The sequence below is a fragment of the Salvelinus sp. IW2-2015 genome, linkage group LG20 (genome assembly GCF_002910315.2).
Source record: "Salvelinus sp. IW2-2015 linkage group LG20, ASM291031v2, whole genome shotgun sequence".
NCBI classification, from domain to species: domain Eukaryota; kingdom Metazoa; phylum Chordata; class Actinopteri; order Salmoniformes; family Salmonidae; genus Salvelinus; species Salvelinus sp. IW2-2015.
In genome coordinates, this window is record NC_036860.1 from 5335409 (window position 1) to 5357303 (window position 21895).

General features: G+C 40.0%; 2 protein-coding genes across 2 annotated transcripts in view; one reads left to right on the forward strand and one right to left on the reverse strand.

Moving 5' to 3' along the window:
* The window catches only part of galr2b (galanin receptor 2b), a 216191-nt gene that overhangs the window by 43725 nt on the left and 150571 nt on the right, over positions 1-21895 (reverse strand). The window lies entirely within an intron of this gene.
* LOC111980493 (homeobox protein unc-4 homolog) lies at positions 885-4660 on the forward strand. The gene is made up of 3 exons (XM_024011236.2): positions 885-1238; positions 1752-1927; positions 3546-4660. The coding sequence occupies exons 1-3, from the start codon at positions 983-985 to the stop codon at positions 4566-4568; spliced, it is 1455 nt and encodes a 484-aa protein (XP_023867004.1). The 5' UTR covers positions 885-982; the 3' UTR covers positions 4569-4660.

Sequence of the window (21895 nt, forward strand, 5' to 3'; positions counted from 1 at the left end):
ATATATATATATATATATAGATAGATAAATATCAGATGACTCACTGGTGCTGCACATCAAAGCTACAATGTTTTATTTGTTTGCCTCATAAAGACAGCATTTACCTGCCTACATGAGTTCAAAACTAGCCTACCAAAAAAACTATAACAATAACTGCAAAAACGTATACACAAGAAGCTACTTTGAAAAATTCTCACACATTTCTAAATGAAGTCTCATTAATTACAGTATAAGTGCTGGGGAATAAGGGTTCACATTTCTTCCTAATATCGTTCCTCTTATTAGCAGAAGATTAATTAGTGTGTGATGTAATTAATAACTTAACATCTGCCTTTTTTCAATCAGCCTATCGACAGCAGGCTGAGGAGTCGATCGCCCCCTTTCATCAACATCCAGTTAAATTGCGCGCGAATTGGTTGTAGTCTCGAATAAATTTTGACAGCATTTGGATGATAAATGTCTTTGTCTAAAATTAGGGTATTTGTAACTCGGCATCGATTAATAGAGAGAGTAAAAATTTAAAACGCCATAACATGTTGACCAAAAACTGTGACTAGCCTCTCCGTCGTTTTAGATGTAGGAGCGACCGTTCGAAATTAGTCCATCTCTTTCACCTTTTACTGGGCTTCAATCTGATCACTCTCTCTTGGTGGTCCCCCGTGTAGTTGTGATGTAGTTCTTATCAAAGCCCTCCTGTCTTGTTGTGACAGCTCTGATATTGTTTATTGAGGTGGATGTCAGGTTTAATTAGCAATCGATATGGAAAGCGTTTGCAGACCGCGCCTCTGACGTCATACTCGATTACCGTTTCTCATTGGTCTCAAATTCCCAAAGCCTAGGCTAATTATTGGAAGGTTCATGTTGATAAAGTACAGCTCATCCTTCCCTCCACATCATGTCCCCTCCTCGCTGGRCACACTCACTGCATGCTTTTTAAATTCACACCACCAGCKTCCAGACGTCGTTTCCTTTTGCCTAGGAGATGATGGACAGCAGGATACTGGATCCACCTCATGCCCAGTTCGGAGGCTCTCTCGGCGGGATGGTGGGCTTTCCGTACCATCTAAGCCACCATCATGTTTACGAATTAGCCGGTCATCAACTTCAATCTGCGGCCGCAGTTCCTTTTTCAATAGACGGATTACTTAATGGTTCCTGCACAGCTTCAGTGGTTAATTCAAACCAGCTCTTGTCTGGCTGTGGTATGAATGGAGATAACCAGCAGTACAAGCTGACAGGTAAGCAAAACGAAATACAATACTTATTAAAAGGTTGGCTGTAGATCAAAGGACTAAACAAAGAACTGAACGTGTCTGTATATCCTGTCCTGTATATCCTCTCCATAAAGCGTTAAAGAGGGAATCCAAATCCTAAGAAACAAAGACGCTTCTTCTGCTTTCAAATGAGGCTATATGCAATTCATTTCAGTGGAGAGCAACATACGAGCTCAGCTCCAAACGTGAAACCCCCTTGTGTTGTGACAGGGTGTGGAAAATCACTATTTCTCTATTGTTAGTAGAATGTTTTACTGTGTTATTGTTATTATTATCAGGATCAATATTGTGTGATTAATAGTCTATTATTACTACTATTTTCTTACCATCGYAAACMGACATAATAGCCRKATTTATTAGACMATATTTMATTKATTTCTTTATAAAGGACCACAGAAAYAARGTWTCCTTGCAAAAAATCATMCAGGCTACTTTTGCGTCTCTCWCACACTCTCTTGTTTTGTATTCTCATGCTAGATTCGTGTGACCCAGACAAGGATAGCCCTGGTTGTAAGAGACGACGAACTCGCACAAATTTCACTGGTTGGCAACTGGAAGAATTAGAAAAGGCTTTTAATGAGAGTCACTATCCGGACGTGTTCATGAGGGAAGCACTGGCTCTGAGATTGGACTTGATAGAATCGAGGGTACAGGTAAATATCAACCATATCCACTTTTTGGCATTCACTGTTGTTGGTTTGTTTTGATGTGTAGCCTAATGATTCTTAAACACTGATAGGCTGTTTGAACAAAGGAAAGTAGGCCTATTTATTCCCCATGTCTCTTACACAAATATATTACAATGGTCTCTTTTAGATATATAGCTGTCCTGTAATTCCTGTCTCTTTGTTGTTTTGTACGGTGACCAAAAACTCCACAGGGAGCTCGTGTAATATAGGCACATAGAGGCCTATTATAGTATGTGCAGGGTCCATGATCTACATACAGTACGATGCTTCAAAACCGCAAATGAAAGCAAATCCTTTTCACAATTTTAAAAAGGAAAACATTATCAAACGTGAATATGTATTTAAATAACACATTATACGATATATTTATAGAGAGATAGTCTTCGAAATCAAGGGTGATACGAGCAGCAACCCGAGTATAAAGAGGACCTCTGGTTCAAGGAGAAATACTTTAAATATGGCTAAGCCATGGAATGGTCAGTTCATTTGCTGTACTTGATATTAATATAAATTGTGTAGATTCAGTCGACAAGGCTATATTATTTGCACTCAGACATACTCAAAATTAATATATCTACATACATCTACGTATGCACATTCAGTCTTTCCACTTGTATTTTCCTATATAAACCGATAGAACACCCAAGTATACACATACATTTATGAACTTGAATATTGATGAATTTTCAAGTCCTAAATTTTTATAAAGGACACACCTTTCCCCCATCTCTCCTCATCAGTCAAATGTCCATGCACGTGGACTTATTATTGTGATCATTTGCACTTCTGATGTCAAAAGCTCATATGAATACTGTGTTATGCACAGAGAAAAGTTACAAATACTCAAAATTACCCCAACACCTAACTGCCAAAATATTGCTAAAGTGACATGACAAATATAGGACTAGACCAGCGTTTCTCAAACTCGGTCCTCGGGACCCCAAGGGATGCACATTTTGGATTTTTCCCTAGAACTACACAGCTGAAATAATCAACTAATCATCAAGCTTTGATCATTTGAATCAGCTGTGTGGTGCTAGGGCAAAAAACAAAACGTGGACCCCTTGGGGTCCCGAGGACCGAGTTTGAGAAACGCTGGTCTAGTCCTATATTTGTCATGTCACTTTAGCAATTTTTAGGCAGTTAGGTGTTGGGGTAATTTTGAGTATTTGTAACTACGTATATTAAACCATTTATTATTATGTATTTGATTGGGACACATGGGCCCATCATAAGCGAGATATATGTTTTCATGGAGCATTTTCCAGATCAGACAGACAGCATTTAACTTTTAATTGAWTAACGAAGAAGGAATAAGCACACGGAATAATTGTAGGCCTAGTCGAATTGGAAAATAAATATGGTTATTTTTGTCATCGCATCTGATAATAAATAATTGTAGGCCTACAAGCAAGAGGCATTGCTCTTTGGTTTTGTGTAATTTGGAACCATCTACAAAACATTATTCCAATGGTTCACACAAATATTAGGCTAAATTATTATTAGGCCTATGTCTTTTTTTAAGAGAGTGGACATTTTCTTTTTGAACATGCGTAACATGATTTGTTTCTCTAATATGCAGGTATGGTTCCAAAATCGCAGAGCTAAGTGGAGGAAAAAAGAAAACACAAAGAAGGGTCCAGGGCGACCAGCTCACAACTCCCACCCAACAACATGCAGCGGGGAGCCCATGGACGCGGAGGAGATCGCCAGGCGAGAACTGGAGAGGATGGAGAAGAAGAAGAGGAAGCAGGAGCGAAGACTGTTGAGGTCCCAGAATAAACTTTTGTCAGGGGACCTATTTCACACCCCAGGATCTGACAGTGACAGTGGAGTGTCACAAGTGACAGACAGTGAACAAAATCCACATTTTGACTCTGTAGGCCGAAACCAAACCCAATCGAGCTGTGACCAAACACCACAAACCCTCCAGAACCAAAGACACTTGAACCAAGATGCTGGTGGACCCGAGCTGGACTCGTCCGACAGCAGTCAACAGTCAAGCATGTGCGCCAACAGCAGAGTCTCCAACCTTCAGAAACTGAACCCATTCAGCGTAGAAAGCCTTCTATCCGATTCCAGACCAAGGCGCAAACTGAACATAGATGGATTTTCTGCCTTACCCTCCTCGCGGCCTTTGATAGGGAAAGGACATTTCTTACTCTATCCTATCACCCAGCCGCTTGGATTCATTGTTCCTCAGACTGCTTTGAAGACAACACCACCAGACTCAGATACAGACAACTCCACACAAAGAACCCCAGTGAATGACAGCAGCTTATCTGCCAATACTGGACATAAAAACCATAAGGAGTCCAACAATCTTAACGACGCGACAGCAATCAAAGTGCAGGTCAACTTTACCGSGAAAAATAKTAGTTCCCCACAGAACAGCCCAGGRCATGTTACCTTTTCCAGTAGKAACTGTAGTCAGCCTTCAGCCAGTTGTAGTGCAACATATTTCCAAGATGATGATGATTCAAAGTATCTGCCATTAGACAAAAAAGAGCAGTCTGTAAAAGACTACCCAGAGACTTCCGAGTCTGTGACAACCAACTGTCCACCAGAGACAAAGACAGAGACTCAAGATGTCGATATGGAATAATAGACCTATAGGTGAGAATAAATATTGATAGCGTCAACAACACCTTTCATTTGCCCAAAGCTCAATCACGTCTTAGAATATAAACTCTAATTTTACAGATGACATATATAGCCTATTTTCTGATGATGATGGGTTATAATTGTGTGCGTGTGTTTGTTGCGTGCGTGCGTGCGTGTATATGTGCACGTGTGTGTGTGTGTGTGTTGGTGGTGGTAGTAGTACTAGCCCCCCTGTGTAACGAACTGTAAAAATACATAAAAACCACAAAAATCCTCAAAGGCTGTAAAAAGTATTATAATATTTATATATGTAAGGTTTTCATAAATAAATCGATTGTATACAATAAATCCAAACCGTGTGAGACCTTAAATAGCCCGTATAGTGGGTATAGGTAGRGCTTTCTGCTAAAATCTGATGTTGTATTTTGTGTATTGCTTTAACAAATTTATTCATCTATAAGCCTCACTGAAATGAGGTTACGAGCCGGAGGCGAAAGGACCCGCTCGACTCCTGCAGAGTTTTGATATGAAAGTAATTATTTTCCCGGTGGCTACTGCAYGGATTCAGTTTATTTTAGCCCAAAGGGTTATTATACATTACCGATTTCTAGTGATATGAAATCACATAAACTTCCAAGAATAATAGAATTAGCATGAAAGGCTGGGGTGTCAAATTGAAATACGAAAATAATAGCCCCGGCAGCTGGGAGTGTGTTTGTGCATATTGGATAGGAGATGGGAATTCGTGGGGCGGAATTTTCATGAGCTTTTCACTTTGTCAGGGCCCTTGTAGCCGGCTATATTAAGATAGATGTTCGATGATATCCCTCATTGTTCTGTCGCTTACATTGATGTTTCTGTGTTATCAGCCTATTGATCATGCGTCGGCTGTAATAGGACGGGCGAAGCAAACGTGCCTATTTACAATAGCAGAACACATTTGTTCTAATAGGGTTGGCGGTCCCCAGGGATGCTGTGCAGGCTCGGGGACATCTGCGCCATGGCAATATTAGCAATGTTGACCAGATCTGAAGTCGAGGTAAGAAAGGAAAGACCATTCACATCGCATACAGCTTGTTTTACAAGATAGGGCCTATAGGTAAAACGCACGTGAAAATGCCCTCAATAACACGAACATCTAAATCCTAAAAATAGAAAAGATCCATTCCAGTGTGGTGTAGTTGTCCTTAAATACCCAGAGTTCCTGCTACTCTTTTAGGGTCTTGATTTGCAAATAAATTGAAAATAATCAGAGGGGCAGCTTTACATCTGAGCCGGCGCAAATGAATTTCTGAGCCTGTGTCCCTTTCAAAATATTTACATAATTTTCACCCGGTGACTGCTGTTTGCTCAGAGGAAGCAATGACTTATTGGGTGTGGGTGAAGGGGGGCTTTTGGTATAAGAGACAGGCAAAAGTGTATAGGGAAAGGGAAAATTTAATCTCAACAGAGAGTATATAGGCCTATGGCAGAGACAGAAAGTCAATAAGCTAATGAATAACTTATTATTTGATGAAAACAGATCCAAATACAATGGCCCTTGGAAGTCCTCAACCCAACAAAGATAATACTTCTAACTTTTATTAAATATATATTCCTATACCCGACATAATATTTAAAGACATTATCTTCTTATTCAGCCAGCCACAGCCAGCCCATCTCCCCAATTATTGAGCTTTATTTCTGTCATTGGGTTGCCATTTAGGATAGATCATTTGGAAATTAGAGTTGTCTGGATGTGTCCTTCAATATATATATATTTTTTGTGTGTGTCTTATTTGGAGCGTATGTTGCGTGGTAGGGGTTGTTCATGTTTAATTCATTAGCATACTGAACAGGAGTATCGTGGCTGCACACTGGTGGCCTTAAGGTGAAATTAGCGATTTGCTTAAGTAGTTAAGCTTTTTTTTTTGCCTGAGAGCTGCACGCTGTATGATTCAAGACAAACTATCAATCGATATGGCCCAGGCAGCCCCCAGGAAATGTGTCCTCCATGAATCATACTTTATGAATTCAATTTCTACCCGGAGAAATTTTCAATTTGAACGCCGGATCATTATGGGAGAGTGTAAATTGTTTTTGCTCTATTATGCATCGGACGCCATCATTTTTCTTTCTAATTACGGAGGTGTCAGGTCGGGCTGTCATGCAGGCGCTGATTTTCAATTTAACTGATCATCATGCATTCATTTRCCCATTTGATAAATCTGCTATCTCGACGCCTCTCCATGCCTGGAATGCTAAAAGAGAGACACAGACTGGCAAAGTAATAGGGGCGTATATGCAGCAATAAGTGCAGATCAGGCAGCTAATTTAGCACCTCCTGATATTTCATTTCCATTTTTCATTTTCAACTCTCAAAGGAGCGAAAAGCAGCCCAAAGGCAGAAATCTCGTTCGTATTCAGCATCAGAGAGGGAAAAAAGACTACGAAAAAGCTTGTTTTCAACGACACATCCAAATTGGGATATCAAGCTTAATTGATGCTAATTGAGTTTCTCAATGCGTGTTATTTTTATTTAATAGAAACAAATTTTCGCAATTAATTATGAGCGTGATATCAAGAACCTCATTTGCAACATTCTCTTTTCCCTCCCTCGCAGCTTTGAGTAAATTAACTTATTTTGTCATTTGCCATTTTTTTGCAAATTAAGGGGGTGAACCAGGAATTATGCCATTGACATTATTTAAGAATGAAAGAGMCACACTGTTTATATTTTTACAACATGCAATGTTCATAGCACACACCAATGCCGAACTTAACAACATAATTATACAGATATGCCTACGAATATATTACTTGTCAATTTACGTTGTTTTTCTTCAGCATTGCATGGGCCTATTGGTGTTAGAAATGAGTGAGTGTAACATCAATTTRTATTCATGAAGCAATCCATTAATTGTTGTCTCATCATTTKATTTGTTAGTCTTAACTATTTGAAGCTGGCTAGTACACATTATTATAGAAGTGAACACAAAGACAATTGTGTTTAGTGACCTGCTAATTCATTGGTTTTGTAGATTATAGGAAAGTTATTAAGCACTTTTCCTTATACATTTTCCAAGATCATGTTTCCTAACAAGCCTTTAGGATACTTTTGAAGAGTCTTTGAGTTTCTAAGTGGTTATTCATGTATTATTGCCAGAGGTTTTCTACAAACTTGTCACTAATCGTATCTGCTTAGCAGGGCTTTGTTTCAGTAGCTCGAAATGAGCATGAATGTAGAAGGACTGTGCCAAGTCAATTCAAGATTAGAATGATCAGTCATACACYACAGACTTCAAATTACCAATTAGTTTAGCTATTCGATGTGGATCTATAGATAGTCCTACAACATAGCTTAGTATATGCGTATATGACTTGCAGATGTGAGCCTATATTTTCTATAATAATCAAACATTGCAAATGTACACCAATAATATTAGGCTACAAGAACCCATAGACAAAACATGGCAAATAATTCAATTTCCACGTGACTCATAATCAATTTAGGCATTGACCGTAAAACAATGCACATGTCTATGATAATCCTATCCCACGTTTGCTTGGCCGAGATAAGAGCGATTAAGTCTGTAGGTCCATTAATAAGCATGCYATGTAATAAAATCCCCCAAAAAGCATGGCGGAGTTGCTCCAGGATAGAAGCCAAATGTCAAGTAGCATTTTAAGCGATTGTGTTAAAGATCCAAGTGCCAGTGTTTCTCTTTGGGTATCACTGGGACAGAAGGAAGTCCCCTTCATTCTCTCATTCAGCCTCACTGAATTAGCTAAACAACGTTGGTAGCCTAAACTAAAATGACTTAAATTTGACATCAAGTCATTGGCTGCATTGTTGAGATTAGTCGATCATAGTCGATCATGAACAATGCACTACTAGCCTATAGCACAAACTACAACATGTCTTATAGAGCATCCAGTACAATCAAAGCGTGACAAGCGAGAAGCGAGCAGTCTTTTTTYTAGCTATTGGCCAAGACAYAAACATAGGTTACTATAAGTAGAATGTTGGCWATACATTCTTAGAAAAAAGGGTTCCAAAATGGTTCTTCGGCTGTCCCCATTGGAGAACCCTTTTTGGTTCCAGGTAGAACACTTGGGTTACATGTAGAACCSTTTGTGGAAAGGGTTTTGGGTTCCACGTAGAACCCTTTGTGGAAAGGGTTTTACATGGAACCCAAAAGGGTTCTACRTGGAACCAAAAATGATTCTTCAAAGGGTTCTCCTATATGGGGACAGCCGAAGAACCATTMTAGGTTCTAGATAGCACTTTTTTTTATAAGAGTGTAGAGATGTGTGAAGATGGAAATATTGTATTGAAATGTTAATGTCTGTTGTGTAATAGGCCCACCCATTTGAAGACCTTCTATAACATTTAATTATCTCATCATCTCAACTGTCGCCTGTCGGCTTTATCTGCAAATTCACGCTTGGAAAGTACAGGCAGTGGGGGACTGAATTATACTCTATCCATCTGTCATATCAACCAACTACATCAAACCATGTGGGAAACAATAAAGYCAYCCACCTAYAATMATTCAGTTATTGTAAGGTTTGAGMTATYGGCCTAGCTCCAATCTGCTTTCAGCTACGTTCAATATGCCKCAAAATGKTTCCTCTATAGCAAKTGCATCTTGTCATATCCGGATGTAGACATRCTGGTTTACATTTGAGGCGTTTACCYTCCATTATTTTGACCTGGAATAAATCAACATCATAAACATGACCCAGAAATTAACACCAACTCCCTTGGTCATTGTGGTTATTAAATATCTAACAGCCTGTGACTGCAGCCCTGCTCTTCTCTGCTAATTATCACCTTGTGAAAAGTGTTTCATTAGCTTTTTTCATTTAATGAACCAACCACGGCATTTCCAGCCAAATAACTAATAAGGGGTCTTCCTCAAAGTCATGAGTAATGACATTTAACATAGGCCTATGTATTATAGATAGACCTATAGCTTATTCAGCTTATCTAGCCACTCTCAGCTCATGTGTGATATGGATGGATGTACTTCCTCAGTGGACCCGTATGTCAACACCCACAGATGTGGTGCTTTAAAAAGATCACTCAATCTGTTTCCAAATCCATTCAGCAAAAAAATAAAATAAAAAGTAAACCTACATGGAATCAATAAGGTGTTGCCACACAAGGTCTTATTTGCTTTACTCTTTTTGCTCKCAGAAATGATGTCATGGGTTACATGTAATGAATAGAACGTGCATTTGATTGTATTTGCGTTACATTACCAACATCATCCAGTACACATATGCACGGTCCACCTGGGTGATACCTACTGTATATAGAAAGCATTTTATGTTTTGAAGCTAGGTTATATTCAGACAGCTTACAGGGCTTTCGCTCCCCACCGCCACATGTTTTTCACCTGTGTTGATATGCCACAATGAAGACTAACCACTTTGTGGGGGTTTCTAGAGAACGGTGTAAACAGGCATTTTCCTCTCCCGACTTCCRAGGGAACCTGCGACCCAGAGGTTAATGAAGCGTGAAGTGTGAAAACTTCCTGAGATGGGATGAGTTAAACAGTGTCCTCAGATGTTAAGGCAACACTGTCCAAATCTATTTGTGGATGTCAGCTCTTTTCATATGCCTCAAATCAGTCTTTTTCAGAAGGTGAACAAGCCCCATCTATAGATCTTGGCACTTTTCAATCTAGAGGGCTCTTATCTTTTAGTATACTATCGCAAAGTAAAGTAATATATGTGTGTTGTCATTGAATACCCTATGAGAGATTGAATTGAAAGTTCATTAGTTAATTAAATACAGTCAGAGGACGAAAGCGAAATGGGTAAATGTTGTGGTTTATTATAGGACTTCAACTCCATGATCATTTCAACATCTCTCTTTGTTTGAACGTACGTTTGACATCTAACATTGCATACTGATCATCTCAGAAACTGTATTGTAATCAATAGGATGTAACACTAACAAAGTTCACTATTATGAGCTTGATCTCCATATGCTTTGTTGATGATCACCYTACTTCAATAGAGGAATACATTGAGATATKATTTCCAATGACTGAACTACACTGTAATAAAACAATTCTGGGAGCTCGTAAAAATGGAGCTTAATCTCCTGTGGCATCTTGGATCTGTCACTACAAGTCAAATATCCAGATAATAGTAGAAGTGTGGGGGGGGGGGGGTACTTTTCAGTTTCAGTTCCAGACCTTAGCTGCCCTTTGGAGTGTGCCTTCAGTTGCACCCTTTGGAGTGTGCCTTCAGTTGCACAGTGGTCATTAAAGTAGGCTGCTGTTCTGCTGGAGGTTAGGCTTTGTTAAATGATTTGATAGGTGGACTGTTTTCATTGATTTGGGTCAAGCCAAACATAGCAGGACATGAGAGAAATTGCCATAGGGTGTAGTTAACCCAAGGATAATMAGTTATTATTTCAGCCCTTAAACTGCATTAACCTTTTCCATTTCATACAGGGGATTGGTTCTGATCACACTGTCAGGCAGTGTTCCATCCTCCATCAAAAGTTAGCTATAAAAATCATTACTCAGAACACACCTCAACAGAGAGATTGTCTCCCTGAGTAGTCCCATCAAAGCAMTTTCTCCAGCTTTTWACTTATAACTATCCTTTTAGAAATGTCCCCAAAAGGCACAGTTTTTAACTACATAAGTCAGCTCCAGCAAATTACAGAGGTGTCAGAGGTTGGTTAAACATTTTTTTTTTTACAAAGTTACCATGCAGCCTGTAACAATACTCATCAGTGTTGTTTATCAAAGTTACTCATCCTCATGGTCTCGATACATAATTACTTTTAAATTACATCCCTCACAATCCGAACTAAACAGTGCATGGCTGGTGTTAGTGATCTTATTTCAGCCTGCAGCYGAAGTCTTCTTTAGCTAATAGGCATTTTCTGGTTGCAATTAAAATGGTTGGCGTGAAGGTCTTGACATGTCCTCCAATAGGCTAGTKACCAGCCCCCAGCTCTCTCCTTCCTTTCYTCATTAAAGTGGTATTGCAAATGCTCTTTACACATCAAGGCCAAGACCTRYGATTTGACTACTACATGCACATTATTTKATCCTTGGACTCCCTGGRAGTACTGACATGTACAATTCTGTCATTAATGCGGCAGGAAGCTCAGGGATGGACCAGACACAGGGTTTCACTTGAGGTCCAGTTTTTTTTTAATGGGCCWGGGGAAATAGGMTCTAACTGGGCCTGAAATGTCACTATCAAAGTGTCCTGMAGACTGTAGAGGAGGAGCATGTTATGGCTCTGTCGRCAGTCCGATCSATCACATTAGAGCAGGAAGTGGGGAAGATCTGACAGGCCAGAAACACTTCAATACTGACACACTCTGTCTGGGAGCTTCAGGCACACTTCTTGAAATAAAAAGAAAGCCTCGTACCAGCCCTGTAAGTGGGTGTGATTAGGCATAAAGGYTCCCATTGTGCAAAGGCTGGAAGAAAATTAGAAGTGATAGTGGGACAGAATCAATGCTGTTTTCCTCTCAGAAGTGTGACCATATCCATCAACAACYCCGAGATGTCTAAGGATCGCTTCCCTASCYWACACCTTATCGACGGCTAGAGGAAGAACCTGAGGAAGGAACCMTTTAAGACATAACATTCATTTCAGCGCTATCGATAAGCAGGCCAGCCTTTCAAAATAACCGATTATGGCACAGGAMAAATAATTAAAGCACCACCTACAGCTTTTTAAGCCTAATAAATGGGGAGTTGGAGGACATACATTTACTGAACAAATTGAGGTTCTCTCCAMCAGGCAGGCTCCCAAATAGGAATTCAATTAAAAGTAATATATGTAAAGTAGATATCAGTAGGAATTTTAATGCACACTGGTATGCAACTGTGAAGAACAAACATGGATATGTTACTTTAACCCGAGATCCCATATGGACATTCAAATAGAACTGGTGTTGAAAATTCAAGCATTCACAATAGACTTGCACAGAGACATTCGAATCACTTGTGCTATAACAATGTCCACTGAAATTGGCAAAACAAAGCCCACTAAATCTAATAATCACATTTGGTATGAAACTCAATCTTAATGGCATACTCATGAATAAATTAACAAGACAGCATAGYGGGCAAGACTGTATAGAAGCCACTGCGTTAGGGCTTCTCACATTTCTCTCAGTGCTACGCCATACGCCATGGATAGGTTTGGCTGTGCAAGGCTGCAGTTTGACTCACTAATCCAATGTGTTTGCCAGCTTTGGGCCACCCTCTGTCCGGGAGGTACAGTAATCCTTAGTAATACTGACGGAGCGAGCACAGAGCAGGATGGCTTCTGATCGGGAAATATTGACTGTAATAATTTGTTGCTCGTTCCCAGAAGMTGCACCAGCCATGTTTAATCAACAAACAAAACACCCAATCTAACCCTAACTGGGCTGCCACTCTTTGTGGATCCAGTAGAACAAGTGGCTGCGTGACAACATTTACTCCTCGTTAATTGATAGTTTATGGAGATCCTTATTGAATAGTTGTATGGTGGAGTGAAATAAAGACTTTGCTTCTCAGTACTAGCCCATGGCTAGGCCATAATGTTACTGAATTGAAGGGAGTTCAGGTGAATGGGCCAAGCAATTGGTCTTGTGGTCCTGCTCTTTAATTGTGCCTATGTGCTGCTTCTCTTCTGGTCAGGTTTAGTAACATATTACACTGTAAAACCTTCCCCTGTACATTTACAGCATTATACTGGGACCACAGTGACCAGCTTCATACTGTAATTTTGCTTTACAGCAGAGATGCTGTAATATGTTTTACAGTACTATTTTCCTTACTGTAAAGACATATTACACCATCCTTGCTGTAAATTTACAGGGATGCTGTAATGTTTAACAGTATGGAAAATAGTACTGTAAAGCAAAATTACAGTATTAAGCTGACAATTCTGGTGCCAGGATAAMGCTGTAAATGTACATGAAATTCTACCTCAAATCTAAATGTAAGAAAAACAATACATTTGTACATAAAATAAATGTATTCAAATWGGTAACAAAATTCAAAACGAATGAACAACACAATTGACAATAGAAGTAACAAGAAGTTACCACATATGTAACCAAATAAGAGAATCATTACAACACTAATGTAAAAACTATATTGTATGCCTGTGCATTGGGGCTGTGGGGAAGAGAGAGACAAAGAGGGAGACGAAGTTAAAATTGGGACTGGGTACAGTCCTAGATCTTCCGATTCAGATCTCCTAGCTCCAATCAACAGAACTAAGTGAAATAAAACAATGAAAATGGTAATAAGAAAAAAAGAAATAGTACTATATATACTACTGTTCAAAAGTTTAGGGTCACCTAGAAATGTCCTTGTTTTTGAAAGAAAAACATTTTTTTTGTCCATTAAAATAACATCAAATTGATCAGAAATACAGTGTAGACATTGTTAATGTTGTAAATGACTATTGTAGCTGGAAACGGCAGATTTTTTATGGTATATCTACATAGGCATACAGAGGTCCATTATCAGCAARCATCACTCCTGTGTTCCAATGGCACGTTGTGTTAGTTAATCCACGTTTATCATTTTAAAAGGCTAATTGATCATTAGAAAACCCTTTTGCAATTATGTTAGCACAGCTGAAAACTGTTGTCCTGATTAAAYAAGCAATAAAACTGYCCWTCTTTAGACTAGTTGAGTATCWGGAGCATCAGCATTTGTGGGTTTGATTACAGGCTCAAAATGGCCAGAAACAAAGACCTTTCTTCTGAAACTCGTCAATCTATTCTTGTTCTGAGAAATGAAGGCTATTCCATGCGAGAAATTGCCAAGAAACTGAAGATCTCGTACAATGCTGTGTACTACTCCCTTCACAGAACAGCGCAAACTGGCTCTAACCAGAATAGAAAGAGGAGTGGGAGGCCCCGCTGCACAACTGAGCAAGAGGACAAGGTACATTAGAGTGTCTAGTTTGGGAAARAGATGCCTCACAATTCCTCAATTGGCAGCTTCATTAAATAGTACCCCGCAAAACACCAGTCTCAACGTCAACAGTGAAGAGGCGACTCCGGGATGCTGGACTTCTAGGCAGAGTTACTCTGTCCAGTGTCTGTGTTCTTTTGCCCATCTTAATCTTTTTTCTTTGCAACTCTGCCTAGAAGGCCAGTATCCCCGAGTCGTCTCTTCACTGTGCCGCCAGTATCCCGGAGTCGTCTCTTCACGAATCTGCGCTAAGTGTACTCTCTCTGGCACTCAGCCTATAATCACAATAGTCTCTGTGATGATTTTCTAGGTTGCACAGCTAGATATCTACAAGAAATCTAAAGCAGACCGAAATGGTTTTGTCAACTCGAGCTAGCTAGCTAGCAAAACGTTAGCCTGCTATCTAGCTAGGTTAGCTAAGGAAACATGCAGTAATTCAATGTTGTCTAGCAATAAATATGCTTATTAACAAGGCAAGGTACCTACCCAGCAGCTGCTGAAAATATTCTTCCACTTCACAGCCACTTCAAGAAGATATTTATTAAAATAGTCTGAGTTTCATGTGTCTCGCCCGACAGCATGAGGTTGACACCTGAACTGGATCATTTGAATCTACTGTAGGCATACACTATTACTGTAAAGCAATACAGTATGTTAGAGTAATATTTACAGGAGGCTTCTGAATTACAGTTATTTTCAGCATTTTACCCATAATGCAGTGCAWTCTACAGCATGAATGCTGTAAAACACATTTATGGTATTATACTATGCATCCTACAGTGTTTTACTGTTGAAATAATAGAAAAGTCTTACAGTGTATGTGAATTTGGCTGTACATATCTGCAGTAGGTCCATAGATGCAGGCAGCCCCTATAGGCTGTTGACCTCTAGCTATATCTGCATCTCGGGTGGCACTGTATCCCCTGTATAGTGCACTACTTTTTGACCAGAGGCCTATGGGCCCTGGTTGGGGTTGGTGCACTTTGTGGGGAATGGGGTGCCATTTGAGAAACGCTGTATATATCACTCCCTTAATGAATTCAGCGGAGAAGGGCTCTACCAAAACAATATCTTGTCTGGATTATTTATTGCTAATCCTGCCTCCTCCTCTGTTAAATTCCACGTACTCTTTTCTCTGGTCGTCTCCTATGTGAATCCAACATGGAAGACATGTAATCTCAATCAGTATTGTTCTTTTCCTTTCTTTGTCCTCTGCCCTCTTGGGAATGTCATGAACATGCTGACTATTTGTATTAACAGAATTACAGAATTACTTTACCCCCCCCCCCCCCCCCCCKKKAKAAACACTCGAACTGTCAATCTGATAGCATTCCAATATACATTCCAATTCCCCACCCCAAAATGATTGGGGATTTAGATTTAGTGGTGATTTAGAAAATGTATTGAACATATATAATTGCTCAGCTATTGTTCAAAGGAGGTAATTTAAATAAATGACAACACATCCGTAAACTCCTTTACAAAAGCTTGCTTTGTCATAGGAGATATGGGCTGTGTGCATGTTCAAGATATCTTCAACTACAAAAGCACTTTTCCATTAATGAACAAAAAATGAGCAGAGAAAATTGTTCCTTGAATTTCTTTGGGCAGATAACGATTCTTATCTTTATCAGCAGTTAATCTGCTAAGGTCAAGATTAAAGGGAAATGTGAAGTGAACCCCTAGTGTCCCCAATTAAAAAAAGAAAGAAAGAAAGCAAGGGAGAGGCAGAGAAAGAGAGAAGTAGACTCTGCCATAGATTAGCCTGTTCTCCAGTCCCCTAAGAGAAATAGAAAACACCACAATTAAATTATGACACCTGACACTTAGACCTCACTTCAGTGAGAATGGACTAACTGTAGAATGTGAGATACTGTCAGCCGATTAATGTGTGATCACACACATTAGCACCTCTCCAACACGACATTTTCTGATGTCTTTTTCCCCCCATTTTGAGCTACACATGGACATCAGCTACTCAAGAACATGTCTCTAAAATGTGTCCTCTCATGAGCTTGGGGGACAACCATATGTTAGAGGTAAACTGATTGCACGGATTGCGATCATATCTAACGCAAGTGTTGACTGACAGATGGACTGTACAAGCATCATTCTCTCCAACATACATGAAAAAATTGCAATTAACGCACTATATATAATTACTTAAATAAACATAAATTCAAAGAATGCATGTTCCAAAAGTCATAAGACAATCAAACAAGCTGTTATGACGTTAAAGGGGGGGGGGGGGTTACATGTTCATGTTAGAGAGATTGAATGCACCTGAGTTACTTTAAAGTCGGGCCACAGTATCTTGACATTGAAAAAGGCCAATATTTACCCCTCACGCCTGGTGTATAGGGTCAGTCCTTTACATTAGTTACAGTAGAAAATGAAATATTTAAAACGGGKATCCTTTCCATCTCTAAATGAAGAGAAAGCATGTTTAACCATTAGAGTTGGAGCGCCCACACATATTACAATACAAACAACACCTACACAAGCCCACTCAGAATAACAGCGCACACTTCAATATCAACAAGAGACATGATTCAAATGGTAGTCCATGTGATCTCAAAGCAGTGCAACACATTTAATTGCTGTCACCTGAGGTCACGAACAAGCAGGAATCCTTTCTGTTCTCGAACCTTCCCTGAAGCTTTCTTCGGCTGGTCATCTCACGCCGGTGCCATACAGTGCCCATTACATTACCCCTTTACTGGAGAKGTTAATATTCATAAGGAGAGCAAGGAGGGGAGGGAAATATTGTCACTCACTATTTTGCACAACTGGTAATTAACGGTGTAACGTTTAACAATTTTCACAGCTTTGAGTGCAAATAAGCAAAAAAGTGGGAAGTAATTGAGTAAGTGCCCACTGACATCACCGCTCACTCAAGATAAGCCAGGTAATATGATACAATCATGGCTGGGGATGGATATGGCTAGCGAGTGAGGGAATGCGTTTAGGACACWATAGGCCTACCACAGCAAATCTGTTATGTTAATTACAGCCCTATTCTCACAACCCCTAAATTAGCTGGGCTAAAATGATCTGCATTTGTGGAAAAGTGAAAGGAATCAATTTGCATGCCAAACGTAACCCTGCAAATTTGATGAAGGAGGGTGTGTTAATATTTTCCCATTAAAGATGAATGGGGGTCACCACTGGCCAATTTGGCCTAACTAGATCTTCTAAAAGGAAATATTCGAATACCGTTCCATTGCATAGAAAACCAGACTTTGTTTTACACCAGCTGCTACTGGCAATATGCATCAGAGAGATTTCACAATGTCCACATAACGACACAGCTTGAAACAGTCATGACAAAACAGTCAATAACACATAGTTTGTTTCTTTCCCTGGTTGTGTGTAACATACGTTTGCTGAAGCTCTATCATGAAGAGATGCAAATCTAAACATTCATCAATCAGAGCATTTTGTCACAGAAAGTTGATCAATCATCCCCGGTACTATATATCTTAATAGTGTGAAAAGAGTGTGATTGTGCTTCAGATAGGCAACGAAAGAGAGCACATGGAGGAAGGGAAGGGAGAGTCAATCCTCTTGCTCCAGTGGTCCATGGCAGATGGATGATTCCTCAAGGTAAATTTTTTAGTTCAGTTGAGCTACATTGATTTGGCAGCATCGGGTGGATGTCACACATGCACTGAACAATGCTCAATGACTTTGCTATCCTATTCCCATTTAAATTGCCTCTACTTTTCCTTTCTGACACCTGTTTAAATCAATGTCTTCCTCTGCAGGTCATGGGCTGAATGTACTAAGGCACCCACCGACCACATCTCAAATCCACTAAAATCAACACAATAATTGAAATATTTTCAAGCTGATTACACCGAGGCCCGGGGCTCGGCTGGTTGCTAAGAATACGCTCCCTGGTTGCTAGCGGGAGTAAATCATCTTGCATTATTTGATTTTTGTTACTGATATGAAACCGCTAGTCCCTCGATTAAATGTCTCACAGTCAACCACCTAGGGGACAGAGGGGAGAGACAAAATAAAATAGTCACTGTGAACCTGTCAAATAGGATCTCTAACTTCTCCTTTCTCAGGGCTTCACACATCTACCTGTTTATGTTTGTTCCAGTTGAAATAACAAGAGCTCGGCTGGTTAGAGTGTGATTGAGGAAAAACAGGACAGACATGGGGAAATGTCAGCAAATCACACATCAATCTTGGGTTTGGTTAAGATCATTAGATATTCTGTGATCCGCCTAGCCCTTATATCTACACTGATTGTATACTCTAAAAACATGATATTGGACAAGGCTTAATGCAGTTTGTATGACACAAAATAGCGAAGGCCAAAGACTGAAGGTCAAAACATTGATACAATGCTTCATACAGAAGTGCTCCCTAAACAGTCACAGATAAATAGGGATTTTCCCAACAAATTCTGCACATGTCAAAAGTCATACGATGGCTTTGTCCATCAGGTTGAGATTACATTAAATGAGGGAACATTATCAAACTGGAACTTTCCATATAATACCATGTTATCATCCTGTTTGGTGGAAATTAATGTTGTAAAGGGGACTCAGAGATTAAAAATTAACATATTTTGATAGAAAAACATAAATTCCTCATCAGCGCTGTATTGCAACTTGAAAATTGTAAAATTCAGACTTGGCACCTATTAATTTTTGCCCCTGTGAAAGACCACACCATGCTGGTGAATATAACTAGCACTAATACTTTACTATCACACCGTGATACAATTATCATGGATTAGACCAATGACTTGGAATTGACTTTATCATCCATCAAGATGAAAGAGAGAGACATACTATTCTGCATCCATTAGATCTGATGCCCTCTGATTACCATTGGTTTTTATTCCATCTCCCCATTATCTCTGCATTGGGAAGGATTTGCTGCTGCAAAGACATYTCAGACACTGAAGGCTGCTCGAGCTTGCCTTGCCAAATGAGATCAGTGCTCACAATAATGGTGGGGTCAAGTGGAGGGACAGCCTCTTTAGTCCATGGCAGGCTGACAGCCAGCATTATGTGCTTTGAGTACAGTACATAGACATGTGATCACCACACAATCAATTAAGAATAGCAGGAGGACTGAACCTGGTGGCGTGCCACACACAAAGAGTTCATTCCGACACAGAAGATGTGAAACCAGAAATAGTGGTCTCAATGTTTTTGGGATTGTATCAGTCTTTGAAAACCAAAATATCCCAAAATACTAAGTGTATTGTGCCACAGACGTCCTCCGGTGATAAAAAAAAAAAAAAAAAACTTTTACTATTTAAAAGCGTTTTTCCAAGTATAATTACAGTAAATGATACACACTAAAGGCAAAAAATATATATGTTTTGCGCAAAATTGTGTTTTTTAAACAACTGGAAACTTCAAAGAGTAGGGCATTCAAAGAGTTGGTCTGATGGGAATCCATGTCATCGGCCTCCTCCTTGCTTGAGGAACAATAGAGGAGCAATAGAGAACAAAAGAGGAAAGYCCCCTCCRCCASTTGTGTCATGTCATGACTTACCTGGACCACCTAATGAGAGGTGCCTTTTGTTAAGTAAATCAGGTGTTAAATGAGATGAAAATTAGAATGGAGTCCCACTATAAGGCTAGAATCTGCAGTTGCTACTCCATATTTTGGACTAATAAATGAATGATATATACCCATTGATTCTTGAAGAATATAACTTATAAATGACTCATGAGTTTGATTCAGCTGTCATACCCCATCAGAACCTAGATTATAAACTTGTTTTTCTCCAATGTTTGTAAACAATGTAAATGTGAACATCCAATTTATAGCCTCAAAACATGGTTACACCTATAATGTTGATGTCATGGATGGTCATCCCGTGCATCTATACGGGTTAGCTGACAACGTAATGAATACGATGTGCACGCTTCAATGGGGCAGAAGTCTGCGAGTTGTGGTTCTGGATGGCCAGATCGCTACCAACAATGACAAGAAACTGCCATGTGGGGAATTGTAAGTGACTCGTTTCAGGTAGTTTCATCTTGTTCCTGAAACCATGTCTTGCTTCGAGGTGTTTTGACTGATTTCCATGTCAATGCTAATATGTCAAAAATTCACTAGCTAGCAAACCAATAACTGTAACGACGAACATGAAAGACAACAAGTGTTCATTGTGCAAATGTCTTTATGTTTTCGATGAACATTGGAGAATAAACATTGTTTGCATGTTGTCAACAATCTAAGCCAACTCCATCTGTTTTGCCCCACCGTTGCACACACGGTGGTTTAATCCAGGCGGAAGATACTGCTCATATTAAGGGAATTACCATAAATCCACAGAAAGTGGAAGTCCATCCCAATTACAGTTATGTTTTTAAATGTAAAAATGATGATGAGGCCCAAATGAAACACTTGCTTATTCAAAGGTGATATTTATCAATGGACTGACCTCACCATTGTATTCCTTTAATTCAAATAAAGAGATTACAAGACATGTAACCGGATGATTTGCTGACCTCATTTATAAGAGCAGCCTTTCTCACAGGTTTTCCTTTCTCTTTCTCTCCAGCCCCTATCCCTACAGTATAAGGCAGGCCAGGCTGACAGCTCCTCTGAGAGGGGGGGTCAGCAGTGATCACAGCCTGGCCCCTAAATAAACATGACGCCTACTGACTAGGGCCCCTTCATTAGCCTGCAGTCAGGGCTGGCGTGTGGCAGCAGGATCGATAAGCCAGTCCCGCTCCTTTTATTTACCAACTAGCTGCATTTTCTTGTGGCTGACTTGTCTTCTTTTAAACAGTGCCGCTGTTTAACTGCTTTTTATTGGACTTTGTTGTGGACCATCTGGTCCCCCTGTCCTATAAGTCTCTCCTAAGCCCAGGCCTGAACAGCAAGAGATATGTCAATGCAGTCCTCAGCCACAAAAGCAACATCTGCCGTGCTGACCGCCCACTATTGTACGGCCATTTAATCTGTCCCTTCCCTCCCCTTAACAGCACAAACAGCTCCTGGTATTGTGTTTTGCCACTCAATTAGCATTATCATCCAGCTGAAATTAGAAGCCAATTTACGCCTTTAATGACATCATTGTTAGATGAGTGACAGCGGTCGGCGCGACGACTATCGCTAGATAAACGGGACTGGGGGGCCTCGGTAGGACTGAGGAAGACCAGGGCCAGCCAATCACAGTGGCCTCACCTCATCCCTTCACCACCAACATTGTTTCCTCCGGTTCACAGAAGGCAGTGTGCTGGAAAATTGAGTCCAGATTCATTAGGTTTCCAGTGTGCCCGCCGAGTCAGTTAAATTGATACAGTTTCCTAACAAAATTGAAGTGCTTTTGTGTGCTGCGCCTGCGATGGCTGGTGACCCTGCTCGCCATACGAGCAGCCGAACAAGCCTGATG